This window comes from Lepidochelys kempii, chromosome 2 (genome assembly GCF_965140285.1).
Source record: "Lepidochelys kempii isolate rLepKem1 chromosome 2, rLepKem1.hap1, whole genome shotgun sequence".
Classification (NCBI taxonomy): domain Eukaryota; kingdom Metazoa; phylum Chordata; order Testudines; family Cheloniidae; genus Lepidochelys; species Lepidochelys kempii.
This window is the reverse complement of record NC_136381.1, coordinates 181863905-181889619: the sequence shown is the minus strand read 5'-3', so window position 1 is coordinate 181889619 and position 25715 is coordinate 181863905. Positions and strand designations below refer to the sequence as shown.

Below are 25715 nucleotides of genomic sequence, written 5' to 3'. Positions count from 1 at the left end.
CACTGCTCAGGCAATGCAGCATAGCCATATTCCAGCTGGAGATGGCCAGCAGAGAGTTCTTCTTGTGTAAAGGAATGTTATGTGGCATCAAGCTGATGAAGGCAGCATAACTCTCTCCTGAACCAACCACCTCTCAACACACCACCAGCGTACAAAGCATGCCAAAGACGGGGTGGAGGCTAAACTCCACTGCTATAGGATCAGTTAGGGGTCTTACTTCGGTGGCATAAGTTAAAGCAACTCTGCAGAGCTGGGCAGCACTGGATGTGTCCCCCTTCTCCCTGGCACTGCAGAGAGTTGAGATGCAGTGGAGAATTTAGTCCTTAATGTGTTCTCGTCAATGTATTTTCCTACCTCTGCTTTGTGTTGCCTGGCTCTCATCTCCCAGAACATCATCTTCTCCTCCATAGGTTCTGATGGGGGAGCGTGCATAGGAATGCTTTTGAATAAGGCTCTCCACACTCTCTCTATGGAAGAAAGCAATATTGTACGTCAGTAGCATCCTAAGCATTACCACTTCTGTTTAGCATATAAATCCCGTAACCCATTCTATGCTGTAACTAAACCAGACGTATGGCTGACATCAGCTCAGACACTATAGCTGAATGAATAATTAAATTAGGGGGGAAAATGATGAACAGATTGTCTCTGTTCATGAAGTACACACCAACAGATCATATTTTTCTCAAATTCTCAAAATCATTAAAACAAGATGTTTCATGCATTTCAGTTACTCTGTGGCTTGTGCTAAAAATCCCAAATTCAATAAATATTGTTTACTCATTGTTGGCCACGTCTTACATTGTGTTGTGTCTGGTTCTGGAATGAATGAGAGCAAATTTACCACCAAGTTTCGCATGTGGGTTTTCACAGTCAATATAAAACCAGCCTCACCAAGTATTTGAAGATTGCAAGCTTTAATTCATGTTCTGTGAACATTTGTGCGAGTAAAACTAAGTCTGGGTCAGGAGTGATGGTCACAATCCAATTCCCAATGAACAAGTGTCCACTTCACAGATCCTACCATCACAGCTGGCACGCCCCCATTCTTGCAGGGACTGTCAGCAAGATCAGGACATGGCCATGGACACAGCTCACCTGCAAGGACAGTCCCTCACAGTCAGGGTGTAGGCATATTAACAATACAGTATGGGAAATCTGCTGTGCTCCCTCTCATGAGGTACCTATTCTATGGACTAGCAGAGTCTGGTAGGCCTAGATCTCTCTGCCTGGCACCTTGAACAGGCACTGAATTCACACAAACAGTTTTTAAATAGAAGAAAGTCATAACTACATGAGGAGTAAGCCAATTTATGGAGAGGACCAAATATACCAAATCCCTGGTATATTTCCATTTAAATCAGTTGCATTACACCAAGAATGAATCTAATACATTTCCAGTGTGGCTTTATATTCCTGTTCTCATCCAGGAAATCCAGTCTATAAAGGATTGGGGCCTATCTTACAGAACTTTCCTCCTACCAAACCAGGTTTTGATTTTGCTGAGCCAGCTCACTTCCTGGGGTAATTCTGGCTGAGCTCTCTCACAGAATCCAGGCAAGCACTTTCCAGCAGAGGTAGATGTTTTTCATTTAAGGCTTCTTAACAAAAAGAAATCCAAACCTCACAAACTCCTTCCTCAAAGCCAGCACAGGCCAAGTAGTCCCTTCCCCAACTCTGCCCCTCACACCAGTAACTTCAGCAACCCAAAATTTCCTGGCTCTTGCCTCAGAAATAAAGGACTTCACACAATCTCCTTTCTGTCCATTTTGATTTCTGGAGCAATTCCTCTCTGCAGTAGCACCAGTAGCAGTTCATTAGGAGCACAGCCCCTGGCCCCTCAACTTTCTGGTAGGTGTTGCAGCCTCCCCTCTCCATTTCCTGTTGCCCTCTTTTATATGGATCAGCCATTAAGGTCCAGCTCTTTTCTCAGGTGCAGAGGGCAGGGCTAATTAGCTAGCCAGCCAGCTGCAGGTCTCTGACCCCAGAGACATGGTATCCCTTATACCTTCACACAGGTAATACATTTATTGGGCACAGGTTTCTTTCGGCCTTACCATCTGATAATGTTGCTACGTGTATTTTATTATGGCAATTCAGCTGTTGCAAAAATTCCAAGGAAAAACATTTTCCAAATAGCACAATAAATCACTGTGGCACATGTTTTCCTTTCCTACAAAAAGGCTATTATAGTCATTTTGTCCTTGGTCTATCGCTGGTATCATTACTTATGCTAGTCTCCTGGAAAAAAAAATAAAAAGGGGATCTTATCTAAGTGATTTACTTGTGTCAGGATTGGAAGTGGACTGAAAGCAATGGCAGTTCCTACGTAGAGGATGATATAATTGAATTATTGCCTTTTAAGTGATTGAAAACAGTGGGCATATCAGGGCTATCTCCAAGAAGATTTTACAAAGAAAAAGACAGACGGCATTGTTTATGTTATGTATTTAATGCCTCTTAGGTCTTTTCTTTTTCAAACAGACTGGGAAATGTTGCTTACCAAGAAAGAAAGAAAGAAAGAAAGAAAGAAAGAAAGAAACATGGAGAATAGGAGACCAGCACAGAATAATGAATTGGGATTGCCTTGGCAAAGTGGGGTAGATGCCAAGCAGTAAGCACTTTCACATTTGAAGGCCAGATATACAGCAACTAACCTTAAAAGCTCTGAAAAAAATAAATCATGTTCAGGTGATATGTCTGTATTGACTTTATTAGTAGTAAATGTCCGCTTGTAATGATATACTCTGATGTACGGTATGTAATAATGTTGTGAAACGGCAGAAACAATGCAGGCTCCAGTTCTAGTTCAATGGGCCAAATTCATCTGTAACCTTATGAGGTTCAATGGAGGTACATTACAGATAAATTTGGCCCAATAAATTTACCTTTGAATTGCCCTTTGGGAATTTAAAACTAAATCAAATACCCACAATTATTGCATACTAAATTCTTTCCAGATGGGTCACTTTGCTAGACAGAAAACTGTATTATCTTATGTGGTTGTCTTTTTTAAAGGGAAAAGAGGTATGACTTTTACGTGAACCCTGAATGTGAAAAGTTTGGAAGTGGGGCACAGTACGTTTGGATTTTTTATGAATTATTATTACTATTATTTTGCAGACATTGTGCCAAAAATCATCAGATTCATTGTGAAAAGAAAAAGTATTTTAAAAAACAGGAAAAAATTAAGAATGAGGAAATTAAGATTAGGAAAAGCAGCTCGTGACACAAAAGTGTTCGTTCTGAGCTGTAACCATGGGCCAGGTCTACACAAATTTTTCTGCCGGGACTGAAATGTCGCGTAGGGCTGTGATTTTTTTACAACATTTTTATACCAGCAAAAACCATAGTGTAGATACTGATATACTAGCAAAAAAGTTATTTCATTATAGCTTATTTCATTGGGGAAATGGGATGAGTTGTACGGACAAAAGAACTCTTTTGCTGGCGTAAGCTGCATTTGCACTAGGACGATTTGCTTTTAGAGCTGTAACGGCAAACCCTTTCGAGTACAGACCAGCAGGGCCAGCTCTAGGATTTTTGCCACCCCAAGCAAAAAATTTGCCATCCCAAGCTCCGAGGGCGCAACTGCCCAAGCCAAAAAAAAAGAAAGGGTGGCCAGAATGCCACACCTGGAATTGTGCTGCCCTAAGCACGTGCTTGCTTTGCTGGTGCCTAGAGCCGGTCCTGCAGACAAGGCCCTGTTCTCAGCACCTGACGTTTAACATTCAAAATTTTACATAAAATAATCTCGTCTGACTGCATTGCTGGTTTATGGTTTTATTAAAAAACAACTCATGATTTTTAATTTTAAAGGTCTAGATTTTGATTCACACGACGTGTCTGTGTGGTGGAGTAAAAGAGTAAGCCCTCCCACCGGCGAACCCCGACACAGATTACCTGAAATTTGGATTATACAAAAGTGCACTATCTAGGATACCTGTAGCATGACAATCTGTATACGGAGATTGGGGGTGGGGGAGAGAAATACTCAAAAAACCCACCCCAAACATAGAAATGAACTTAATGGGAACAATATTCATTTATTTAAAATGTATAGTTTTATATTTGTGTGGGCAAAAGGTCTTAAGCAAATGAAAGGAATTAATAACTAGGCTGATCATCTCACAACATTGCTTAAAAGATGTATGCAGCTAATTTTATAAATCACTGAACGATAAATCAATATTTGCCATATTATGATTTGGTTCAATAAAAATACTTAATAAATGAAAACTGGAGACTGAGAATCAGATTGTTGGTGTTTTTAGAAGCATTCCTTGAAAATGTTCAGACTTGATCTATAATCAGCTGAGCATCTTGTGAAAAATGAAGTAATTTCAGTTTAATCCAAGAAAAGCTTTTGGTCTTCAGTTTGCAGATCGTTATTGCCTAATGCTTAACTCAACTGATTTTTACTTTATGCAGTTACTTAGATTTCCATGTCACCTTCTATTCAGCAGTAAAGTTAGGGTAACTGAATACTGAGGGGGTTGGAGCTGTCAGAGAAGTGGAGGTGAAGATGTTATTTTACGGCCAATTTATTTTGCATGCTCTCCCAACATTTTGTCACCCTTCAAGCTCCCCTTTTAAACTAATATGAATGAAATCCGCACATTAGTACTATAAAATATCATGATCAAATTCTGCTAAGTATACAAGTGTAAAATAACAGCATGGAATGGGCTGGAGACGAGGAAGAGGTCAGAGAAGATAGGAGCTGGAGCTGTCTGAACAGGGGAGTAACTGTGTACCAGATGGCAAGCAGGAAACTGAGTTGCTGTTGGCCAGCATGGAATAGGAGGACACATAATGGCAGTGGTGGAAGAGGCAGGATGAACAGGATAAATGGTAATGTGGGAAGGGAACTTACGAGGATCTCAAAGAACTGTAGAGTGATAGAAGCACATGGTGAGACAAGACTGGTCAGTCAACCTTCATTTATATTGAATAAAGTCCCTCTCTTCTCCACATCAGAAAGAAGCCATAGTGGTTTTGAACCATGAATCCAATAATCTGGACAGGACGTAGCATTTCAATGATGCATGGGTGATTGCAGCACTCATTGCGTGCTGCATATCAAGGGTAGTGACACCTAATGACGGATCATGGAAAATTTTTCTCTCAGGGGATCATCAGAGCTTCCACACCTTGGTTGCAACATCAAGCCACCAATTCCAGTGATGTATTGACCTATGGGATGGATGGCTCAGTCTTACCTCCTATGGTAACTCATTCCAAAGCTGAGGTCTCTTGACTGACAATGCTTTACCTCCAGTTTTCACTAGGACAATCTTAGGCCTTGTTAGCGGCACTGTCCTGGAACAGCAGAGCTGTCTCAGAGGACCATGAATTGACAGGCAGTCTCTGATGTAGCTGGGACCTGATCCACTAACAGATTCAGACCAAGGCCTTAAATGCCACTGGCAGTGACCTGAGAGTCAGTAAAAAATACAAGGTTTCAGAGTAGCAGCCGTGTTAGTCTGTATTCGCAAAAAGAAAAGGAGGACTTGTGGCACCTTAGAGACTAACCAATTTATTTGAGCATATATATAAGCTTATGCTCAAATAAATTGGTTAGTCTCTAAGGTGCCACAAGTCCTCCTTTTTAAAAAAAAATACAAAGCACTCTTAAGTGTTCTTTGCAACTGAGGAGTGGGGCAATATCTTGCATAAGCTGGAACATCTGTTTCCTTCCATCGTCAAACCCAAGTGAATTATAGAAATTCACTCTGGAGATGATAAAGGCAAGGATCACTATGGCCAGATCCTCAATCAAGATGAAAGGGGCTATGCTGCCTTGTAGGCAAAAGAAGGCATTCCTTTGAAGACTTTTCATCAAATCTCTCATTTGCTGTTTGTGGTGCTCTCACTGCAGCCTACAGGATAGCGTGTTCTGATCACCTGGGCTTTGATGCCGCAATGTATTATGCATGGGCACATACAATTCCCACGGAGTCACCATCAGATCAGTGGGGCCTATCTGCGCACAATACAGTGTATGGTTAGGACCATGGATGCCAAGTCCACTCTATTCTTGCATATATTTGAAGTTGTGTCTTTTTCTGCAGTTGGTATCAGTGCTAGAGAGCGAGTGTACATGGGATGGGGACAAGATTTCTACCTTCTTCCTTTGGATGGAGCAGGCTTTAGGCAACATTTTTAGTCTTAGCCCAAGGCAACAGACAAAGCTAATGCATAACTGGACCACCCTGGCAGTGGCAGGTGCAGGTTAGCACCCATCTTAGACACATACAAAAATCAGAGATTCCTACATACTGCTCATCCAACCATTCCACTATGGGCCTGGTCTGATGTCTATTGAAGACAAAGTGCAGAGAGAAATTCCACTATTCACCATCTTTTGCTTCAGAGAAAAACCCTCTGCACCTGTAGTTCCTTGAGGAGATGCTGTCAGGAATACCTAAAATAGCTACAGACATTATGAGCCACGCAGACCAACCTGTCCATGTTTTCTCCATTTTTCAGGAGCTCCCTCACTATCAATCTGGGGGATAAGCAAAACAATAAGGATCCATCCTAATCCACTCCCCACGTCTTTTGCTGCTTTCCTTTTTTAAGAAAATGCAATGTACAATGGATTAATAGGAGGAAAATAATAAAGCTGACAACTGTGTTTTGCTTGGCCATTCAGTGCAACACAAAGAAAAATACCAAACAGGATACAGAGTGTATGAATTATCAGTTTACAGATTGAATAACTTCTTTAGTTCTGGATTTCAAAGGTTTCCCTTTTTTGTAGCTGCCGGTTAGTACATTTGGAAGAGAGCCCAGATAACAGAAGACATCAGAAGTGAGGTGATGTGAAGACAGACAGAATAAATGGGTTCAGAAGGCAAAAAAAAAAAAAAAAAAAAAACTTGCTGGAAGTCTCACTCTAGTAGAACTTTTTTTTTTTAAAGGAAAAGACGACTAATTTGTCCATGACTCAAGTGGTGAAAAGGAGTCCTTTTAAAAAAAAAGCAGGGGAGGAACAAGTGCCCTTTTACTGAAGGGGGAACAGAGTGAAGTGAATAACAAACATTTATCTGCAAACCTGTTCAGGAATCGTCCAGCCACAATGCTTACTGCATACACACAACACACGATTAACAACATATATAGCACTTCCAACAAATTATGCTGATATGCTGATATTGCATGCTGGCTTTCTGAACATAATCCAGCTCTTAGTTACACTCATCAGGCCAAATCCTCATCTTGTTAAAATTGACATAGTTTGGCAGAGCTAGGCCAGTCGACACCAGCTGAGGTTTTGGGCCCATCAAATTAAATGGCGTTGAATGGGTTAAAGTGAAAATAGAATCTGGCCCAAAGTGTGCTAGGGAGCCAAAATTAGCCACAGAATTCAAAACTAACATGCTAGACCTGGATAAATACAACACACAAAAAGCAAAGAGTCTTTAAAAGAAGACAAATCAAAATAAAATATTTGCTGGTATTTGGAAAAACCTGGGTTTGGAAAACAGTAGGGTACAGGCAGGGTTTATCTCAGAAATGACACTTCCTGAGATGATGGCATATCACAACACACATACCAGCCACTAATTTTAACTTTGGAAGAGCTGTGATAAGCCTTATACTTTGCATTAAGGTAAAATAGCAAGATTTAGACCACTATATGGAAAAAAATAGTAGAAAATATGGAATTAAAGCACGAGGATATTAAATAGCCCTTCCCCCTTCCACCTCATATACACCCCCACCCCAAAAAAGGGAAAAGGGCGATATGCAGCAAATCAGAAAAGTAAAATGTTTACTTTATATTCCTCTCCCCTGATTTGTCAAGTCGCAAACTCACGTGAAAGTTCACTAGAGGTATTTATGTGATTTGTTTCTTAAACTAATGACATATGGGATTATGCTCATCCCTAGCTTTACTCCATTGGGTCAGATTTAACCCCGGGGGAGCAGAGAGCTTTTTTTTTTTTTTTTTTTTTTTAAGGTCAGGGAAGTGAGATGAGAGCAGTGTCCTGGAGGTGACTGATGTTCACTCTCATGCAGGATAAGAGAAATCCACATAGAGAATCTCCTTAGCAGTGGAAATGATGTGCTTGATTCTAAATTACTCTGCCCCTTCTGTAGTCATTCACACCAGTGCACAGTGAGTGGAAAAGTGAGCAAGAGGCTACCAAATCAGCATGTTAGTGTTTTGTACCCACTTTGCACTAGTGCAATTGACTACACATGGGGCAGGGCAACAGCAAATCAGGCCCATTAGGAGACTAATCTGGGTTCCAGGTGTTTAAAATATTGGGAAGTAGACAGATTCCAAGGTTTCAGCTGGGCTATTGCTGGGCTGGAAAGGAGGAAAGGTTGGCTCCTGGCCACCAGGAGGCAGGGTTGGGAAGGAAAGCTTGTAAGAAACCAGACTGGGGGCTCCCCTATGCCTAGCACCCTTGTCCAGCCCCCAACCTGTGCTTCTGATAGGACTTATCTCTTCCCAATGCTGGTTTCTGACAACTCCTCCAGAGGAAAAACAAGCAGGGGAGGTGGGTCTTTGATCCATATTGGAGAAGAATTAGCACAGAGTTATAAATTGCTTTGGAAATGGGGGTGGGACCAGCACAGGTGCCGACTGTCCAAAGTGCCAGAGGGTGCTCGACCCCCAGCTCTGCCCCAGGCTCTGTCCCCACTTCACCCCTTTCCCCAAGGCCCCACCCCTACCCGCCTCTTCCCATCCCTGCTCCACCCCCACCCTGCCTGTTCCTGCCCAGTTTCGCCCCCTCCTCCCAGCGACCATGTCCTTGCTCCTCCCCCCTTCCCCCCAGAGCCTCCTGCATGCCGCAAAACAGCTGATCACAGCAGGCAGGAGGCGTGGGGAGGGAGGGGGAGGCTCTGATCCATGAGGTCTGCGGGCAGGTGGGAGGCGCTGGGTGGGAACTGATAATGGGGCTGCAGTGGCTGCTCAGCACCCACCATTTTCCCCCCATGGGTGCTCCAGCCCCAGAGCACCGACGGAGTTGGTGCCTGTGGGGGCCAGTGGCACTATCAAGCAGCATATGCCTCTCTGCCAGTTTAGAGGGCATGCGTGCTTTCTGGCCCCTGGAGGGGGCTAAAAGGGGATAGGAAGAGGTCTCTTTTGATAGATGCTAGGTAAAAGGAAGGGGTCCTGCATTGGGTTGGAAAGCAAAAGAGGTACTGACCCCAGTCAAGTTTACCACTGATATCACCTAACTAAGCTCACGGTGTGACTGCAATGTAGATGGGGCTATGCCCATATTTGAGAGTTCAAGCACATTTCACATTCTGTTTATGCCTTTATACAATATACTTCTGTTTTTTAGGCAGAGACTGCCCAATGTAGGAAAATGTTGACCCTGATTACCAAGGAAACCAATATGAAATGCTGAGTTGGGGCTTCCCCGCACATCTCCTTTTTACTCTCTCTCTCTCTCTGATGCTAAGTATTGTTTTGGTGGTCAGGCCACACTTCTGCATTAAGAGCTATCTCCTCTTGATGCATCTCTCTGACTTCAGCGAGTGTTTATTAGAGGTATGCAAGAGAGGACACCCGCTCAGTTCCCTTTAATACAGTCACCAGTCCATTCCTGAGCTTTCCTCACATGCACTAAAACAAAAAAAAAGTCCAGAATAAAAGTATGATCCGTCGATCGCACTCTGAACATTAGTTTATGGTTCAGTAGTTCTGTTGACTCCCATACTTTAAAGGGATTGAATTTCTTGCTGGCTGGTGTACATGATATTATTCCCAAGGCTAATTCTTCACCACAAGCCCCAAGGAGGCCTTCAGACACACACACAGCAAAAAGTGAACCTACTGGCCTTGCGATTTGACAGTTCTTATAGCCTTTGGGCTCTTGTTCGGCAGAAGTATAAAGAGGCTCACGTCATACATGTTGCCAGTGACGTTTGCTTATTCTCAAGCTATTTAATAGCCTTTTTAACAATAGTTATTTTAAAAAAATCAGCATTCATCAGAGGTGAAAGTAAGCTGGTTTGGTCCGGTCCGGCGTACCGGTCAGAAAGCTGGTATACAGCCGACCGTACCGGGAGGGCCGCTAATGCAGGGGGGCAGGGCAAAAGGGTCTGGCAATTTAAAAGGCCCCGGGGCTCCCGGCAGCGGCCAGAGCCCCTGGCCCTTTAAATCACTGCCGGAGCCCTGGGGCTCCCGGCCGCCGCCTCTACCAGGGGGCTCCAGGGGCGATTTAAAGGGCCCAGGGCTCTGACGGTGATTTAAAGGGCCTGAAGTTCCCAGCCACTGCTACCGCTACCGTGCCAGCAGCTGGCGCCCTGGGCCCTTTAAATCGCCACCAGAGCCCCAGGTGGCACGAGCCAGCAGCGCTGCAGGGCTGGCTGGGGGAGTCTGGCCCCAGCCCCACCCCTTCCGCACCTTCCGGGGGCCCAGAGCCTCCCCCGCCCTCCCCCCGCCCTTGCCCAGGACCCCAGCTACCCTGTGTACCAGTAAGTCCGTTAAGTTACTTTGACCCCTGGCATTCACCAACCGTGACCACACCACAGTGCCTGATATACTATGGTTGACACCATGGTATGTCATATACCACAGTGTGATACTTGTCGTTAAATTTAACTTTTTAAAGGCACTGGCTGAAGGAACCAACCTACAACAGAGCAAGTATTGAAGACAAAAAAATAAATAAAAAGGGCCAGTGTCCGTGGGTGAGTCAGTGATTTTTCTAAGACACAGTGCCTCTGGATAAAGTCTGCCCAGAGTGAGCGTAGATAGATTGCCAGAAAAAGTAATTTGTGGAAAGAGAATAGAGTCTCTTTGTTCACTTCTAATGATTACAAAGGAATCTCACAACCTAAATGTGTAAATTTGAAATATACCCCAGCCACCGAACATTTTTACTCGATAAAAGTTATGAATGGAAAGCTACCAAGAAAAGAAGACTATGTTCAGTTATTTGAATAGAAATGAGAGCAAGTATACTAATATCAATAGTTACAGGTGCCCAAAGTCTATACCATTTTGCACACTCCATTGTCCTTATTTATATTGTTGTAACTTCAATATGTACAATGCAAACAGATTCAATCCTAAAGGCATTTTCAGTTTGGATTTCCTACATAGTGATCGTAAATCTGGAACAGGAAACTTCAAATCGTTAAAGTCACATATTTATAAAATCGTATTCAATTAGGTTAGAAAAGTGCAATTTCTGTCATCATGTCATAAAAAGATGTGTTTTTTTCTCAGATCTACTATAAAGAAAAGCTCCCTATATTGTTACAGATAGGGGCTGTTTTCAATCAGTAACAAGGAGCAATCCAATTACTAGATGGTTTAGTGCAGTAACTGACTCCAGACTAATTTAATTTCTTCAGGTCTCTAAAGATCAATTGATCTGATTTGTGTCCCTCCCCACAGGCTGTTTAGGAAAAAGCAGACTTAAATACCTGGAAATGAAATCCAAAGCTTTGTCCACTTTCACACTACTTAGGTCATCCTAAAATCTTGCAGCTGATGATGAATGAGTGCTCTTTTGGCCCTTACATCATGGGATGCTTCACAGATTGGAGATCATTAAGATCACTGTGCAACATTTCAATTTATTCATGCATGCACTGTATGCATATCTGCTTTGGGAAGCCCATGCATTGACTGGAAAATCTACTTGCAACATCTAGTCAAATTTTCAACTATAAAGAGATGTGTGAATGTGTATTTATCTTGCATATTCTTCTCCCGGACATAGAAATACAATAACAATATTGTTTATTTCAAGTGGTGGCCGTGTTGAAGCTATTTATTATTATAGCAAGACAAAACTCAAATTGCATCATTCAATCTATTGCCTAAAATATTGTAATGCATGACTTTTAATGGGTGTCAAATATGAAAAAAATTATACTGCCTTATTCTCCATCGCATGGGATCGCTAGATCTTATTTTTCCTATTTCTTTTTCTTTCTGTCTAGCTTATTTAGCTGTCATTTTAGGCCAGGGGTAGTCAATAGGTGGACCAGAGGCCAAATCCGGACCACCAGGTGCTTTTGAACAGACCCCAAAATCTTTTTATTTACTTAGTATTTTATCATTATTATTTTCCCTGGAGTCTGGACATTGACTATACCTTGACCAAGAAAGTTGGACCTTGACAAAAAATAGACTACCCCTGCTTTTGATGGTGCTATCATTGGCTCTTATAAAAACATACTATACTATGATTGCAGATGTGCAGCTTACAGAAGTAACACTTATAGACATTACATTTCCTATTGTAACATGCTGGGGTATTTTAATGTCTATGAACAGAAAAAAACCTTTTACAGTTCTGATCTATTAGAATAAGGATAGGAAATAAATAAAAAACCTCAACCAGTCTCTTATCAGCACTCTTGTGTGTCACACTTTTACTACTTTGCTACTTGATGTGTTGTGCAACAGTGTAATTTTTAAAATGCCATAGACCACTAATAAGATGGACTCTTTCCCATTTAATTGAAAAATAGATGTGAGCCTGCCATGGACTAAAGGAAAATCAGGAATCTCCTGTGGCTTCAAGGTTTTCACAATCCATTTCTTGTATTACACGTGGTATTACAATTGGATACCTTATCTTTGATGGCAGCATTCATGCCTGACCAGGATAGGCTGTCTCGGGCTCTGTTCTCACACTTCTCAATAATCAAAATGGCACCGTGGATTATGCTTGACTTCCCTGACTACATGCCATGTGCTGTTATTTTTGGATGTCCTTTGTAAAAACTCCCATCACAGCCAGCAATTTCCTCACTATAGTCCCAATCCGTTTATATGCCTGGAGGCGCCTAAGCATTCTCTGTTGGCTGCCTATTCAGAATTACTCTCTCATGCTCTTGTTGGGCCTTTTGGGTTCCCTGTTTGAGAGGATCACATTTCGTGTTGGAAAGGGATCATGTGGTAGTCCTCTGCTCTTCCTACTATCACTTGTCAAACAAATCCGGTCACTGCAATTTGTTTACCCTAGTCTGCTGTCATTATGCCACGGTATGCTTTTTTAATTAGATGCACTTCAGTTTGTTCACTGCTTACTAAGACTTTCATTTGGAAAGCAGTTTTCACTAGCCCTGCACATATTTCCTGTGTTATGCAAATACCATTTATCACAGTAACTGTTCTTTGCCCTAATTATCCATTATACCACACATAATTCAACCTCTAATTCACCCGTCTAACTGTTTAAAGTCACATAACTTACATTACATACCTATGTAATAAAGCTACTAGTCAATGATCTTGCCTGACAGCCAGTTTCTTAGACAATACATGTGCCTTTCCCCAAGTAATATTCTTGCTGGGATCAAAGCATTCCTGACATTTTGTAATGATTTCAGACAGCACTTTGCAATCCCCTTCAGGCTCACACAGGGATGAACTATAGATCAATGTTACTCAATCTTTTTGATACCAGGTTGCTGCCTTCCTAAACTGCATCAGGGAGATCTTAGGGACCGACGGCGGTCCATGGACCAGTCGTTGGAAAACACTGCTGTAGATCATCAGTGCTTCTGGGCCAGCCACACATAGGAGTGTAGACTCTAGAGGATTTCATTCTCTCAGTCTTTTCCCAGTATCACTTGCTACTAGGAAATTTTGAAAGTGCTGTAACCACCTCCTTCAGTTCTCGGTAAGATCCTCTTCCAGACTGAAGGAGTCTGGTGGCTTAATTTGATCCATTTTTGCCAAAATTTTAGTTTACATATGGCTCTGTCTAGTAAAGGCATGACCTAAAGGAGCACTGATAAGGAACTGATCTTTATTTCCTAGTCCTTCGCACCCAACATGGGTCTGTATTAATGCCCTCATCACATGACAAGGCTAAGTATCCACTGACTAGAGGCAACTCATAGACACAAACTTCATAGCAGTCTCCAGACACATTCTCCCCCAGAATGAAGCTTGCATTACAATCTCAAATTAAACAAAAGTGGTATCTCTGCCATCAAAATGAGGGTTATGGATTTGTCCGGACAGCAGCACTTGCTGACTTCCGTATCTGGAATTTCTAAAACAGGTCACATGAAAGCTACACCAAGTGCTAGGACCAAAGGGGCAGAAATGTTAATGCAGTTTTAACAGTATATTTTGGAAAGCACTCATTTTCTTTTTCCTTTTGGGGAACAGTGGACAATACAAGGGCTTTTTTTTTTACAGTACCATAGATCACATTTCCCGGAGGCCCAGCTCATCACCTTCAATAGGACTGAATGGCATGATAAGAAGGATGCTTTGCATTCTGCAGTTTAAGAAAAATGGAAGCCATAAAAGTGACCCCTTTAAGAAGCAGCATCAGAGAGAGGAATAGATCAGACTCAGCTGGAGCAGCTGTCAAGGCTCAAAACAGCTCTGTCTTCATAAGTTTTATAAGCATTTTTAAAGGAGGTGGAGGAGACTTACTATATGCAACAAGATAACGTTAAAATGCACAGCTTCTCAGGAGTTGAAAGGATGCTTTTTCCTACAAACTCTCTCTTCTCTTTATCTTATCTGCATAGAAAGTAAACAGAAAGTCCCCATTACCTCTCGATATCAGTGAGTCTGGAAGAGTCCCGGAATCCTTTAGCAAAAGGGTTGCTGTCAATTTTCAGCTTGGTTATCTGGAAACACAGAAAAGAGCAACACAACATGATTGTGGGACCAAGGTATTGCAGTGTTCAAAGTTTTTACCAATCCATCCTCATGACCTCACAGCTACGTGTATCCACATTCCCATTTCTTTTATGACTACTCTCTGGACTGGATCAAGCAAACATGGGGGCTTCTGTGAAGCCACTGAATTGGCACCACCAGCATCAAAGCTCAGGATTCAAAGGTTGAGTCTCCTCTCATACCAGGATAAATCAGGAGTCGCTCCACTGAAGTCAATGGCATTACACTGGTGTAAAACTGATGTAAGTGAGAGGACAAATCAGGCTTCCTTTCTGGCATCTGTCCCAAAGTCCAGTGTCATGATAACTGACAAGGCAGGGCTAGGTCATGGGTCCAAAAGAGTTGTGTGTATTGATGGAGGAAGTTAGGGGAATAGTAGATTTAAACAGAAGCAGGGGAAGCCTGTGAGGTGCCCCATATGTGGCTATGGTAAAGAGGGAAATATTTTGATTCTACAGGAGTCTCAAGCTATTGTCTCCAAAACAATCTCCATCAGCCCAAAACGGGTCATACATGCAGCACTGAAACAAGAGCAGTAAACACTACATTGGTATTGCAACCTACTTTGGAGGGGGAGGGGCCCACAATCTGCTGGCCCTGCTGATTTTAAAGCATTGTCTCAAGCAGCCCCGACAATTTTGACTTTAATATAACTGGTCCAAGCCGAGCCTAATAAACCACACACAGAGACACTGGCACTGTTTTGTACAGAGGCGGGGGAAAATGTCACAGTTAAAACCAGATTTGGTAAGGCTGAGTTAAAAGAGTGACCCTACTAAAACAATTACAGTCTTACGAGATTGGCTATCTTAACCAAAAACTTTCTCCCCTTCTTCAAATTCAGCTATTGGCTTAAACAGCAACAGCCTCTCATTTTCAAAAGAGATGTGCAAGAAAGCTTCCTTTGAGAACCCCAAGCCTTCCTGGCCTGATCCTCAGAGCTGCTGAATGTCTTCCACACCTCTCAGGATTGGGCCCTGTATATGTATAAAACATAAACACCCCTATGGACCTTATAGGCATTATCAGAGAAGACAGAGAAACCAGAAAATGCAACCAACAGAACATAATAGGCAGGAGCTTTGTTCCAGAAGCAACTGTGGGGAAAAAAGATAGAATTTGTGTTCGTTGCCATTTAATGTGATTAAAACTTGTCTAGGAGCTCTTTAAATATGTATTGATCTTATAGCAAAATTATGTTATGCAAGCAGATGCAGGTGCCATTTTCTGCCAATAATGCTCCATCCAAATCCATTTATATAGTCGTGTAACATATGGGTGTAAGAGTGTGGTAAGGGGGAGGAACAGGATAAGGAGAGATGCTCTTTTGGCCAAGATATCCCTGGCTCTTCAAAACTTTAAAGGAAAAACTGCAGTCATCCTGAGAAACCAATAGAGTTGCTTTGGCTTACACCGGGGATGGATTTGCCTTCCTGTGATTTATTTGAGTTATACTGTCCAGTAAATTTTGTCCCCTGCTGTCATACTGCCTGTTGAGTCATTGTAAAGAATTCTTTGTGTACCCATCTACCCAAAATTGTCATTGGTGGTTTCAATTGGTTTTGTGATAAAATTGATCAAATCTGTACTTTTGCTTTCAATAGGCAGATTCTGTGCTTAAAATTTGGAAGGATGCAACAAAAATTAGGTTTGCCAAATATATTTTGCCCTGATGGAATTAAAAGGCTACTGGAAGCAAGGGTTTGAAGCCTGATCATCTCTCACAAAGCTGTGAGTGCCATCAGCTCCAGTTGAAGCCAATGAGAGTCCAGGGAACTCAGAATCTCCTGTGTTAACAGAGATTAGCACCACTGAAGAATCATCACCAATTTCATCCTGGCCTCCCCGTAAAAGGCCTGTGGTATATTGGTCACCACGTTGCTTAAAAATGGGCCTTGAAGATTCAGAAATTAAAACAAGCAATTCCAACTCCCTGAATGTTCACATGCTTTCATAGAGCAAGGATATATTAGTGCTGGGTGACCCATCTGAAACCAGAGAAGATTACAGCCAAATCTGACTCTTCATTCTGAGAGACCACTCTTCCGGGCAGGAAGTCCGAGGAGTGGGAGGGAAGGTTTATGAAAACTAGGGAAAGCAAAGGAGGACTGATGGGTTTTTTTCAAGTTGCTATCTATATTATACAAATGCAAGGTGTGGTCTAGTGATCTGACTACAACAAGTCTGGGAACTAGGAACTACAAATATATAGGCAGCCTCGTCTAGTAGATAGTGCACTGGACTGCAGTCAGGAGACTTGGGGTGAAATCTTGGCTCCATTGATGGCCATGGCAAAACTCCCATTGACTTCAGTGTGGTCTGGATTTCACCCTCTGTCACTGACCTGCTGTGTGACCTTGAGCAAGTCACTTCAACTCTCTGTGCTGTTGTTTCCTCTCTTACTCCTTGCCTTGTCTATTTAGAGTTCAAGCTTTTGGGGGCAGGGACTGACTCTTACTATGCGGGTTTATGAGGACCAGGAGTTATAGTGTGTTAGTATGGATTATTCAAGCACAATGGGGCCCCAATCTCAGCTGGGGCTATTAGGCATTCCCATAATGCAAATAAATGTTCATCACTAGCGCTGGTTGGGAATGTTCTGATGTTTTTTCCCTTTGGAAAATGCTGATTTTCAAAACTGAAACGGTGCATAGAAAAGGGTTGATCTCGACAAATCTCCCAATTCAAAAACAGGTTTGCAATAAAGTTCAAATTTGTCAAAATGTCCCGTTTTGACATTTCTGATATGAAAAGTTTAATAATTTGGTTCAAAGCTACTTTTTGTTTTGAAATTTTAGGGGGGAGGTTATATTTTTTTTAAAAAGGTCAAAATCAGAACAACATGTTTCAATTAATCCAAACCAGGCTCATGAAAAATTTTGAGATTTAGATTTTTCAGACCGATTTGGGATAGGACTCCTCCCGAAACCACTAGTTCTGACACTGACACATTGTGTAGGTTTGGGCAAATCATGTCAACCATAGGAACAACTTCCTCAGGATCGCGGTGGATTCTCCATCACTGACAATTTTTAAATCAAGATTGGATGTTTGTCTAAAAGATCTGCTCAAGGAATTCTTCGGGGGAAGTTCTATGGCCTGTGTTCTACAGAAGGGCAGCTTGAGGATCACAGTGGTCCCTTCTGGCTTTGGAATCTATGAATCCAGGAATCTTGAGGGAAACCGACTTAAATCTATTTTTGTGCTAATCAGATTGCCATTTCTCTAATACTAATGACTTGGTATGACATCCCCCGAGTGAAACTTGTCCTATCCGATGAAGTGAGCTGTAGCTCACAAAAGCTTATGCTCAAATAAATTGGTTAGTCTCTAAGGTGCCACAAGTCCTCCTTTTCTTTTTGCGGATACAGACTAACACGGCTGTTACTCTGAAACCATTCCACATGAGACTCACAACCATTTCTGATCTCACATAGAAATAACATTTATCCTCAGAGACTGTCTCACAAACAATCAGAAGAACATCTGCTAGAAAGCATTTAAAAATGAAATTTGACCTACAATTCAACTCTGTAGCAGTGGTTTGACTGTTAAACAAATGTATGCCCTTTAAATCTTAAAATATGAGATAGTTTGTTGAAAGTGTAATGTATTTAGCTTTTATCTAATAACCTGCAGAAATGTAATCAGCCCCCCTTAAAACAGCAAGGAAAGAAATGGCAGAAATGAAAAAATGTTCCATTTTCATTAGTCATAAATAGAATGACAGCATCAATCTCTAGGGGTTCCAGAGATGTTCCATTGAGAAATTTTGTAGTATTCATTGTATGTACTTAGGGAAGTTTTGTTTAGAAATGGCCATGATCTAAATGTCAGCGATAAGCACCAATCTATTGTACAGAAGTAAATTCCAGTTTTAAATTGGATTTTTAAAATTTGGCTGATTTCTACAGAAAGTCAACTGAACGCCCTTTTCTAAACAAATTTCTTGCTGGTGTACTATCTAGATTACTGCATGACTAATTTTCTTTTGCATTCAGTTATAAATGTGAGTTTAAATGGAAACATTTTGAGCTCTGGGGCAGATATTAAGCTAGGTTTGGTGTATGTCATAACTGTAGGAACTCCAAGTCATATCCTTAGAGAAAGAATTTTTAAAATAGTAGGTCAGACTACATGAGCTAGTGATCCCTTCTGGCCTTACACTCTATGAATATGATCTAAAGAGGTGCCTAAGGTACAGTACAATATTTATTTACATTGCTTATTCTCTACAACACACAGTAGCTTCATTCCATTTACCGCAACTGGAAGCTTTGTTTTCTGTTAGGAAATGTTGTACATTTTAGACAGAGTACTCTGAGTCTGTGATCATACAGTCCGAACATCTGGGAAGGTATTTGGCACATTACTAATCTAAACGTTTTTAATGTAGGCAAGAAAGTTAGCTAGTGCGTTAGCTATTCTCTTTTAGGATGTGATCCAACGCCCAGAGAAGTCAGTAGGAGTCTTTCTATTGACTTCAATATTAAAGGCCTTATCCAATTCCCACTGAAGTGTTTTCATTCCATTGTTTACAGCCTTTCTAAATTTACTTATTACATCCAATGTTAAAAGCAGGTTCCATTGTTATGATCCTAGTCCATTTTGTGGATGTTATTCATTGGCGTACCAGTTTGATATTCAAATGTATAACTGGTATTATTTAGCCAGAGTGAGAAAGGCCTATTTCTGGGTTGTTTCCCTTACATGTTACCCTTGTAGCTTAATTAGTCAATTTTTAAAGTCCAGTCAGTCAATATATCCAAGCCAGGATATAGCTCAGCCAAAAGCTCTCTGACATAGGATCATTGGAAGTTGGAACAGCCCCAAGGTGAACTGATAGGGTTAATTTGAAAAGTACTAAACAATAATGGGCCACAGCTTTATCCACGTAGAAATAAAGATTCAAACTAAAAGGCTTGTTTCTGTAACCTTTACCTGTGAATAATTCTTATTGTTCTCTGAGTAGCTGTTGTTCTATTAATCCATTGACGTTATTAACAGGGGTGCTGGAACCGTTTGTATAGTGGAGGTGCTGAGAGCCATTGAATCAAACTGGATTTAATGGAAACCACGTCAAGCTGGGCCGCACCCCTACTTCCAGCACCTGTGGTTATTAGAAGTACACATGTATATACGAATTACTCTTGAATGGAAAGCGAGCAGGATCAGGCCCAAAGAGAGGAAAAAAGTCCTTGCGAGCTCTCTAACATCAGAGAGACGTCTATGCTGAATTAAAAGGGGGAATTTATTAACACAGAGAACTTTAGACAAGTTAATGAGAGTTCTAAAAATGATCTAGCATCACACTCACCAACTGATTCTGGTAGGCAGTGACTGCTGTGAAAACTGTTTCTGGAAAGATAAACGTCCTGAACTCTTCAGATTTCAGATTTAGCAAGGAGGCAGTGTGATCTTTCTTCTTAATGATGTGCACCCTGGGCTGGTACTTGTGCATGGAGTTCAAAATGATCTGAAGCAAAGAGTTACAAAAGGTTGTCCTGAGTTTAAGATTAAGACAACTTGAACAGAACATGACTGTAAAAAGCCAGCGCACATTAAAGTTACAGGGCTACACCATGGCAGCAGTAATGTAGATACATAGGAGCTGACTGTCAGAGATGCTGAGCACCTCCGCTTCCTTTGACTTCAATGGGTGCTCACTTCTGATAACCAGGCCATTAAGGCATAAATTTCAGAAAATGGCCTCCTTTTATGCGTGCACAAAATTCCTGAGCACACTCTCTCCAAGAATTAACACTTGTTCATCCAGGAGCTAGGTTTGACATGTGCACATTCTATCACTTATGTGCAAAGGTGTTTGAAGTTATTAACTGCCTAGGCAAGTTTGAGTGCTTGAAAAGTGTACACACAGGAGTGGGCAACTACAAAGTTGTGAACACATACAAAATGATGCCAGCTTGTGGCTCCTTTGGAAAAATAAATCAGGTGCTTATGGTGCAAACCTGGCTTTTAAAGCAGCTTGTCCTATATACTCAAATCTGACTGCTAAACTAACAGAAATCAAAAAGCAGAGGAGGACCATGAGTAACGCATCAAAGGGAATATTTGTTGCAAATTTTGCCGTTTTTCTTCATTAACATTTGCTTGTGGAAAAAAATCCATTCTTGTCTAATCCTCCAATTAACTGACTTCAGTGCCCACTGAAACCATAGGAAAGACACCCATTCACTTCCGTTGGCATCGGGCTGAGTTCTATTTGCCCAGTTTCTAATCACAATACTAGAATATAAAAATGAAATGTAGAGTTAGGTTTGCACCATTTTTCATTCTAGATATAATCACAGCTTTGAGACTAAACTGGCAGTGGGATTGGGTAGGTAGTTCCATTTTACAGGGCTGCAAGGAGCTCACAGGAAATTCAGTACATCATCTGGAATAGCCGATCTACATTCAAAGAAAAGTGTTAAACTGAAAGTCAACAGGAGAAACACAGTCTTTCTTGATAACTCAGTAAATAATGCAGGTTACCTATTGCATTACAGCTGTGCTCTTGCATCAGCTTTGTTACATCAGTCGATTCCTACTGTACCTTTTTCTCCTCCCATTGGGCCAAGTACTGCTCTGACTTGTACTCTGATTTCAGTGGGGATGCACATGTGCAATGGAGAGCAGAATTTAGTGCATTACAATCATCATGAGAATGAGACATCGTTTTAGTGCTTTGTGTAGTAAGCAAACGTTTACCATTTCAGTATTCTTCCTGACTCTGGCTTGCACTCTATTTCTGCATTGATTTCAAGCTCCTTGCTCTCACCTTCAAGACACTGCACAAAACATCACCTCATCTACTTCTCTGCCCTTCTCCCACTTCCCCTTCCATCCCCTAGGCTGCTCCAGAGTTTTTCACCTCACTGCTCTTTTGTCTTCTTTATCCACTCCCAACTGTGTGTCACTCTTAGCCCTCCAGATAGTGCATTTCAGTGCCCCTTTCTCTTCTTGCATACAAAACTTTCATAAACAACCTGGTTCATGAAGCGCATCAGCCATAAAGAAACGCTGTACTCTGCGCCCAATTCAAAAGTTATATGAATGATAGTTTAAGTCAGTAGTTCTCAAGTTTATTTGATCTCACCCCCCTTCTTTGTGTCTGTAGTTGTTTACACCTCTTCCCCTCCTCCCCCGTACTGCCACCACACAAGTGCATATACCTTAGGTGCACATGTATACTACTCTGTGTATGCCAGACAGAGATAAGTCTACTCATGTATGTATTAGATGAACAGTGAATGTGGCAAGGCTCGTAAATATTAGAGCTGGGTGAATACTGCAAATAAGTGTCCACTAATATTTATTCACATTTATAGGTTGAGATTTTCAACGTAGCTTAAGTGATTTAGGCACCCATTGTCCATTGAAGAAAGTTAGTGTCTAACTCCCATAGGCTACTTTGAAAATCCCAGATGAAATGATTACTCATAAGCCATGTTGATACCCTGTGTGTGCATTTTCTGGGAACACGCATGCAATCAAGTTTCTCTAGCACAAATGCCATGCAAGAGTTATACTCAGAGCTGGTCTAATCAGGGAATGGAAATAATACCATGTGATATATGTAACCAATCACAGCAAGGCATAAGTAGCAAGCCATAAAGTATATGAAATTTGTGAAAAATTTTACCAGCCTTTTAAAATACATTTGAGAAAAATCATTCACAAATGTTCCATAAATAGAAAGAAAAACAAAAGTGTTCAACATATTATTTCTATAATTACTCTTAGTTCTAAGATGTAAACCAGAGACACATACAAATGCAGAGTTTTACTGTGTGTTTCCTTGCAACAAACTTTATGTCATGCACACAATGAAAAGACTACTGCCCAGTGCATAGACTGAATACAAATAGTGCCATCACTGTTGTTATGTATATTAAGGATACAAGTCCAGAAGTCTCAGAATAAGAGAAGAAAAACAAATGCTAAGCTTAAAATTAAAAAAGAACATTTCTTCACTTCAGGTGGATTTTGTTTCAGAAAAAGAACCCTTCTACAAATAGAACACCTCACCACTTTACATCCTGTAACAACAACCAGAAGTGTCTTTCAGGGGATGGAAAGAACAAGTGACCATAAAAAACAGGGGTTAGCATAGTTTCAACTTTTGTATCTGAAAACCGAAAATATTAAGGCATTTTAAGGCCATTAAGACTCCCTCATGAGCCAATATGGCTCGTCAAATGCAATGAACATTTTAATAGGCCAAATAAGAGAACCAGTCAGAGAAAAGGAGCTTTTTAAATTCAAAGGTGCCATTTCAGAAGGCCTAAAAATCAAAGCTGCTTAACTCAAAAATATCATTGCCATAATTCAAAGAACCATCTGTTTCAAAGGCTTCATAGAATGAATTTGTTTCATAGGTCTATACAGTATCTGGTGATGGTATTTACATATTGACAACTACTCCAACATAAAAGGACACAAAAATTAAATGGAGAGTGTTCTAAAATAAATACATAGACCAATATGTTCTTCCCACAGCGTTTGGACCTGGTACTATAGTCCTTGTGTGGCACTGGATGTAAACAGGAGTGTTGCATGCAACCGGGATGCACTGTCAGGTCCTTTGTCTTTGGTGAGATCTTCCTTTATGGAAATGCCATCATCTTATGGTACATTGGTGCCCAGCAGATTTAGGATCAGACTCTAGTGGCTCCCTGCACACGTGAGCAAGAAAAGAGGAAAGTTCTCTGCCTTGTTTCTCTGATTCTCCACCTGTGCAGGGGGTAGTCATGATCCAAGTGGTTGTATTCCTTGATGCAAGATTTGAGGGAGTCATAGTACTAGCCGTGTTACCACATACCGCAAAAAGGGTAGGCGTGGGTGAGGGTATGGACAGGCCCTTCCATCCTGCTACATGCTTTAGTTAACCAAATGAGGGGGAGAACATAGACTGCACCTCCAAAAAGGAGGTGGAGGTGCTGTCTCCAACACCACCAGAGGCATTCTCACTGCCTGACTCTCCTCAGGTAGAGTGGCTGCAGCCACTTCCACTAAGGCTATGTCCACACTACTCTGCCGCTGTAACATGTCCCGTGTAGCTGGTCTATGCCAACGGGAGAGAGTCTCCTGGTGGCATAATTAAACCACGCTCAACAAGCAGCAGTAATGAAACTTATGTCAGTCAGTGGTGTGGGGTTTTTCTCCCACACACCTGACGGACAAAAGTGCTAGTGGAGACAAAGCCAAATTCAGGGCACATCCACGCCCCTCCCAAACATGTTGCTGTTGCTTTGAAAGTTGCAATCTGGCCCTTAATAATTGCATAAGGAGATGACATCAGCAGCACTCGTAGCCATTCTATCGGACTATTTGCTACGCCAGTGTGTGTTCTTTGTGCAGGATTGTCCCCTTGTGTGGTATTCACAGAAGTGGGTTTCACTATAAAGTGATCGTTTGCAGCATTAGCTCAGGAAAGTGATTTTTTTAAAATGAACTGCCTTGCGTTTACAAAAAATATATTTGTTACAGCATGTAGACTGTCAGATTTTATATACATATATAAAAATGTCTTAGATCGTTTAAGAAAATAAATGCTTCACTCCTACAATGAATTCTACACAAGGGCATCCCTTTACCCACCTGGAGCCTCACTGATGTCAGTGGCCTTTGCATGCACAACATTCAGCCACACAGATCTCATTGCAGGATCAAGATCTTAGGGCATGATCCTACACTCATTGAAACAAAACAAAAACAAAAAACCGGCTTTGCTTCTAGAGATCTCTTATGGAACAAGAGCAAAAAACAAAAACAAAAACATGCTAGCCAGAAAAGTGTGTGGGGAGAGGATTTAAGAAAAATATACCTACAGCTCTTTAGAAAAGAATAGTGTGTTGGCATCTGTTCTTTTCTTTTTTTGCTTTCAGGAGGTATTTCCCATGAAAATGCTTTGGCTCAACACTGCTGTCCTTAAAACTCTCATTCATACTGGAAATATTCCTACTGGACAATTCAAACAGCAACCTGCTTTATCAAACACTCTGAAAAAGCAGTAAATAACCCACTGTAGGAGGAGGGGGGTCTCCAATGTCTGATATCCCCATGCCTCAGTTTCCTTAGTTCGTATCTTACATGCCTCCTCCCTCCATAATTTATCTTTCAAAACCAGCTCTCCCTTCCTGGGGTCTCACTTATTAACACTAATTTACATAGTCTAAATCTTGTACAGGAAACCCTCCCATCCGGAGCCTACTCTTCAGGCTTGGGTTCCCTCAGGACTTCTTCCCACCAAGTTAGACAATTCACAAGGTCTTGAGCCTTCCCATGAAAAGGTTTCCCAGCAGAGAGCCACTGCTGATCCTCCCCCACCAGGTCAGGCTCCCAGCCACCTGCTCCCAGCCACCTGCTTTCTCTTTTCCAAGCCCGTTAACTTAGGAGGAAAACCTGGCACAGATCACAGTGGGGACTTAAACCCCTTAAAGGCCCGAGTTCACCCCATGACGCCCTGTGTTTAATTTATGTAAAGGTTGAGTGTTTCTATAGCCAACACAATTGACTTTGGAGCAACTTTGTCTTTTTAATTTTACATCCTTTGTTTCAGTGTTGGATTAACCCTTCCTGGTGTGTCAGGACTACATTACTGACACCAAGCCCAGTCCACTTTGGGTCAGCAAGTAAAAGACATGCCCCTGTTGAACCCCTCCCATGTAGATTGCTTAGGGCACTGACACCAAATTCAACAGAGCAGGATTTGCAAGTATACATGACAAGGCACTTGGTAGCGTCTAAGAGATCAGAGCACTATCCAGTGGGGCAAGTCAAAGCAAAAGAGAGATGGAAACCTATTAGACAAAACCATGTGTGTCTCTTTTCTCTTCTCTTTGACACTGGATTTTGCCCCTGATTTAGGTCTGGATTCTGCCCCTTTGATAGCAGTGGAAATGGGATCAGAACACTATGATGATCTGGGCTTTACCCCATCCATCCCGTTAATAAATTAATATACAAATGATAAATCATGGAAGCTAAAGATAGTTCTTTTTTTACAAGCTGTCTATGGCCTTGGACTGCAATGGGTAATGCCACACATCTCCCACAAAAGGTAAATGTG

At 41.6% G+C, this 25715-nt stretch overlaps 1 protein-coding gene across 1 annotated transcript in view; it reads right to left on the bottom strand.

Annotated features, from left to right (window-relative positions):
* TBX20 (T-box transcription factor 20) overlaps window positions 1-25715 on the bottom strand; it is a 45052-nt gene that overhangs the window by 5503 nt on the left and 13834 nt on the right. Inside the window, exons 5-7 of the mRNA XM_073329492.1 lie at window positions 19959-20117; window positions 14513-14589; window positions 355-467 (exon numbers count right to left, since the gene is read on the bottom strand). Coding sequence (XP_073185593.1) covers window positions 355-467; window positions 14513-14589; window positions 19959-20117 — 349 coding nt within the window. The remainder of the gene's footprint in view (window positions 1-354; window positions 468-14512; window positions 14590-19958; window positions 20118-25715) is intronic.